Source organism: Garra rufa, chromosome 15 (assembly GCF_049309525.1).
Source record: "Garra rufa chromosome 15, GarRuf1.0, whole genome shotgun sequence".
In the NCBI taxonomy this organism is placed as follows: domain Eukaryota; kingdom Metazoa; phylum Chordata; class Actinopteri; order Cypriniformes; family Cyprinidae; genus Garra; species Garra rufa.
In genome coordinates this window covers 22,156,350-22,161,715 of record NC_133375.1, presented here as the reverse complement: position 1 = coordinate 22,161,715, position 5,366 = coordinate 22,156,350, and the positions used below count along the sequence as shown (strand labels likewise).

Genomic DNA, 5,366 nt, shown 5'->3' with positions numbered 1-5,366 from the left:
AACTGTCAGAGACTGTTAGACGATGGTAAAATGTGAACTTGTGTGCCCTCTCCCCCCTCTCCAGCATCCTAGAGCTCGTTCAGGGAATCGCTGATCTCGCGCTCTCACGCAACTTGGCCAATCTTTAACCAGCGCGCGCAGGTGCACGCACGCGATGCTGTTTGATGAGTTTATCTTAGCGTGTTTCTAATCGTGATAACAGTCTGAGGTCGCAATAGAAACCAACCGCAGAACAAACAATCACCTCAGTTCGGGTTTAATGTAACTCGTGTAGCTGGTCAGTCTCCATGCATTTCAGCACAGAGCATTTGAAGGTCACACTCCATTCTGGCTGCATTACCTGCTAAAACAATGTAAAAAAAATGTGTGTTTATAGCACTAAATTATGTCAGCTTTAGACAGTTTTATTATATAAAAATAGTTTATATAAATATATTATATAAATAAACATAAAGATAGATAGATAGATAAACTAACAGACGTTTGAGGTTAAATAAATATAAACTAATGAAATATTTCATTGATTTTCTTTCTTTATTAATTTTATGTTCCTAATGGGTTGATCTATTTATCATTCAAGCTTCTGTTGTAAAGTTTGTTGTGTTTTATGACGTCACGTGAAGAGCAACCAATCACGACGAGCTCTACGTTATAAAAGTTTTTCCCGCTGGAAAAGTGCAGTACTCTGGATTTAACCTACTCTGGACAGACAGAATAAACCGAGAAGAGGATAAATATTTGTCCGATCGCTTTTGGTAAGTGTGATGTCAACGCTTCTTTATTTTGAATTACATTTGATATTTGCAGATGTCAAATTAACATTTTTTACACACAAATATGAACTTTCTTTTCTTTCTTCTGACCTCTTATCTCTATGCAATATTGTACCACTGATTACAATAATCCTTTGAATTTTTAGATCTAATAACAATAAATATAACAATAAAAACAAATGTAGGCTATGTATAGTAGTCAACATTTGAAGTGGATCAAAACCTTTCATCAAAGTTGTCCTAAAACCAACTTTTTTGATCCTCTTCAAATGTTGACTACTATATATATATATATATATATATATATATATATATATATATATATATAGTGCTTAACAAGTTGATTTTATTACACCGCCATCGCCCAATATAAGGTTCGTACCACATTTTTTTTTATTATATGTGTAAGCTTTTTAGTCACAGTAGTCTTTGTAATGCTAAAATATAATTTAATCTCGTTTCAGTTTGTAATTTTGCTGGACAGATTCTAGAAATATTTGTGTTATCTCTTTATTATGACAGGTGGTCTAATACATTTGTTAAGCACATACAGGTCTTAAATTTTTGAAAATAAAACTTCAGATGAACAAAATCACATGACATATCCCACCATGTCATTATTTATTTAACAAAAATAAACCCAAGATGGAAAATCTGTGTGTAACAAAGTTAAGACACCATATGACTCTACTGCCTGTATATCCACTTTTAGCAGAAATTACTTGAAGTATGACTTTATCAGTCTCTCACATTGTTCTGGTGGAATTTTGGCCCACTCTTCTTTTCAACGTTGCTCCAGTTTATCGAGGTTTGTGGGCATTTGTTTATGCACAAACCTCGCCACAGCATGAGGATAAGTAAGGATGAGGTCTGGACTTTGACTGGGCTATTGCAATCCCTTGATTATTTTATTTTCAGCCGTTCTGTTGTAGATTTGCTGGTGTGTTTGGGATCATTGTCTTTTTGCATGACCCAATATTGGTCCAGCTTTAGCTGTCAGACAGATGGCATTACATTTGACTCTAGAATACTTTGGTATACAGAGGAGTTCATGATCGATTCAATGACTGTGAGGTGCCCAGGTCATATGGCTAAAAAACAAGCCCAAAAGCATAAGCCCTCCACCAGCAGGTGTGACTTTTGCTATGAGGTGTTTGTGCTGATGCTCTTTAGGTTTTTCACCAAACTTGGCGCTGCATTATGGCCAGACATCTCCATTTTGGTCTTTAGATGCAACTTTGGAAACCTAAACCGTGCTGCCATGTTTTTCTTTTTTTCAAAAGGCTTTCTTCTGGCAACCCTTCCAAACATGCCATACTTATCTGGTCTTTTTTCAAATTTTTCACATGACTGTATATATGTGTGCAAGACATGTTACTACACTGTTTCTCACTCTCTAAAGTTAACAATGTCTTGTATATCTCTCTTTTGTTTTAAGCAGGTAACCTGTTCAATGTCTGATTATTGAGAGAAACGGAACAAAGGAAGATAACAATGCATCTTGCGGGTCTTCACATGTTGAGCTCAATCTCTGTGTCAGAGAGCCTTTTGGCCATCATCACAATATGTGTGGTGTATCTTCTCATGCACTTCATGCGTACTAAGATCCCAGAAGGTCTCCAAAAGCTGCCAGGTCCAAAGGCTTTTCCTATCATCGGAAATATCCTGGAAATAGGAAACAACCCACATTTGAGCCTGACTGCCATGAGTAGGCGCTACGGCCCTGTCTTCCAGATCCAAATCGGCATGCGTCCCGTAGTGGTGCTCAGTGGAAATGACATGATCCGTCAGGCCCTCCTTAAACAGGGTGAAGAGTTCGCCGGACGTCCGGATCTGTACAGCACAAGGCTCATCAGTGACGGCAAAAGCCTGGCCTTCAGCACAGATCAGGTGGGAGTCTGGCGTGCCCGTCGCAAACTGGCCCTAAGCGCCCTGCGATCCTTTGCAGTGGTGCAAGGCAAAAACTCAGAGTATTCATGTGCTCTCGAGGAGCACATCAGCAAGGAAGGCCTCTATCTAATTGAAAGGCTCCACAACGTTATGAAGGCAGACGGGTGCTTTGATCCTTTTCGTCATATTGTAGTGTCTGTGGCAAACGTGGTCTGTGGAATATGCTTCGGCAGGCGCTACAGCCACGACGATGACGAGCTGCTGAGTTTGGTCAACATGAGCGACGAGTTCGTGAAGATCGTGGGTAGTGGCAACCCTTTGGATTTCATCCCTTTCCTGCGCATCCTGCCCAACAAATTGATGAAGAAGTTCTTGGACCTCAATGTTCGATTCAACAATTTTTTGAAGAAGATCGTCACGGATCATTACGACACCTTCGACAAGGTGGACACTCTCAGACATGTCAGAAAGATGAGTTTTTCTTTTATAGTTTTTCTTTTTGTAGCTCGTCAAATGTGAATTTTGTTTCAGGACAACATCCGTGACATCACCGATTCCCTCATCAACCATTGTGAAGACCGGAAACTGGACAAGAACTCAAATGTCCAAGTGTCCGATGAGAAGGTTGTCGGAATTGTCAATGATCTCTTTGGAGCTGGTGAGTACTGGGAAAATTGAGTGATTTTCCCTCTTCAGTCTTTGCATGATATTATAGTGTGTCTGTGTTTATTGACAGGTTTTGACACTATCAGTACTGGTCTGTCTTGGGCTGTTGTCTATCTAGTTAACTACCCTGACATCCAGGAACGACTGCAAAGAGAGCTGAGTGAGTATCTCTCTGCTGAACCTTTTTTTTTTAAAGTCTAGGTGAATTTACTGCACTGAAGCTGGTTTTCAAATCCTCCAATCTAACAAATGGCATTAAAATCTAGATGAAAAGATCGGAACGGACCGTGCACCACGTTTGTCAGACAGAACGAATTTGCCGCTTTTAGAGGCCTTCATCCTGGAGCTCTTCCGTCATTCATCGTTTCTTCCATTCACCATTCCTCACTGGTGAGTTGAGAACGGCATTCTTGCATGAAAGAAAACCCCATGCAATTTGAGTTACCATAGATGGACACCTGTAAACAACATTGCAGTGTTTACCAGTTGGCTGTGCAAATGACTGCTTGTGTATTTTTCTTTCAGTACATCTAAAGACACGTCGCTCAATGGATATTTCATTCCCAAAGACACCTGTGTGTTTGTAAACCAGTGGCAAGTCAACCATGACCCGTAGGTTTCTAATAATGATTTCAATACGCTTGGTGCAATGTGCTCTTAAACACAGCTGAAACTTCTGTGTCTACTTGCAGAGAACTATGGAAGGATCCATCATGCTTCAACCCTGACCGTTTCCTCAGCGCGGATGGTACAGACCTCAACAAAATAGAAGGAGAAAAGGTGCTGATTTTTGGCCTGGGGAAACGACGCTGCCTTGGAGAGTCCATCGGACGTGCCGAGGTCTTCCTGTTCCTGGCCATCCTTCTTCAGAGATTAAAGTTCAGTGGGATGCCAGGAGAAAAGCTGGATATGACACCAGAGTATGGGCTTACCATGAAACACAAGCGGTGTCTGCTGCGCATTACGCCACAAAGCGGCTTTGAACTCCCCAGCACCACGGCATGATATGAATGTTTTCATGCATGTTTCCATAATAATTCCTGCAAATGTGTTCTTATTTCAGCTCTGTCATCAGGGACATTGTTTTTGTATATATATATGATTGCTCACTGAATAATTACTGATAATCACAGATTGATTTAAACTATATGACTACCTGAAGCATTTTGTAATGTTAGTGTTACAAATAAATGCCACAACAATGGGTCTTGAATATTTTCTGTTCCGGGGGCATCACTGTTTACAAAGTCGTGTGTATGATGCCTATTGTTAAAAATCTGTTCAGATTGTAAAAGTAGTGTAGTGTATTCCAGCCTTAAGTGTGACTTCAGGCAGATCTGTGCCTTGCAACAATTCTGTCTCGGAGCTCTTCAGGCAGTTCCTTTGACCTCATGATTCTCATTTGCTCTGACATGCACTGTGAGCTGTAAGGTCTTATATAGACAGGTGTGTGGCTTTCCTAATCAAGTCCAATCAGTATAATCAAACACAGCTGGACTCAAATGAAGGTGTAGAACCATCTCAAGGATGATCAGAAGAAATGGACGGCACCTGAGTTAAATATATGAGTGTCACAGCAAAGGGTCTGAATACTTAGGACCATGTGATATTTCAGTTTTTCTTTTTTAATAAATCTGAAAAAAGGTCAATAATTCTGTGTTTTTCTGTCAATATGGGGTGCTGTGTGTACATTAATGAGGAAAAAAATGAACTTAAATGATTTCAGCAAATGGCTGCAATATGACAAAGAGTTAAACATTTAAGGGGGTCTGAATTCTTTCTATATATATATAGATGTATGGTTGATATCAGAGAAGTTGACATTCCTTATAGACAACATCACTATTGATCCTGCGTGTTTTGCAGGCCATCATTTGACAACAAAAAGAACATGGGCCAAAGAGCATACTTTATTTCTAAATTTTAAGTCTTAAGAATAATTGAATATTTTAAACAGGGTTTAGTTACAAACCAATTTGGGCTGCATGATCTAATGAAATATGAAGTGAGGTGTTTAGGCATTAAAATTTTGGTCAA

The 5,366-nt window shown here is 39.6% G+C and overlaps 1 protein-coding gene across 2 annotated transcripts; it reads left to right on the top strand.

Annotated features, from left to right (window-relative positions):
* The first annotated feature begins 686 nt into the window (after window positions 1-686).
* On the top strand, window positions 687-4,966 carry LOC141286567 (cytochrome P450 1A1-like). 2 transcript variants are annotated; one of them, XM_073818619.1, is made up of 7 exons: window positions 687-755; window positions 2,215-3,107; window positions 3,195-3,321; window positions 3,400-3,489; window positions 3,596-3,719; window positions 3,855-3,941; window positions 4,022-4,966. In XM_073818619.1, exons 2-7 carry the CDS (start codon window positions 2,268-2,270, stop codon window positions 4,332-4,334), a joined length of 1,581 nt encoding a protein of 526 aa, XP_073674720.1. In that variant the 5' UTR covers window positions 687-755; window positions 2,215-2,267; the 3' UTR covers window positions 4,335-4,966. The 2 variants fall into 2 exon arrangements, with proteins under 2 accessions (XP_073674720.1, XP_073674719.1); XM_073818618.1 differs by having other exon boundaries at window positions 696-755; window positions 2,212-3,107.
* Window positions 4,967-5,366: the final 400 nt, after the last annotated feature.

Coding starts and splice junctions, on each gene's coding strand:
- LOC141286567 (XM_073818619.1), top strand. CDS start 2,268: ATGCATCTTGCGGGTCTTCACATGTTGAGCTCAATCTCTGTGTCAGAG. Junction 3,108..3,194: donor ATTACGACACCTTCGACAAG/GTGGACACTCTC, acceptor ATTTTGTTTCAG/GACAACATCCGTGACATCAC. Junction 3,322..3,399: donor CAATGATCTCTTTGGAGCTG/GTGAGTACTGGG, acceptor GTTTATTGACAG/GTTTTGACACTATCAGTACT.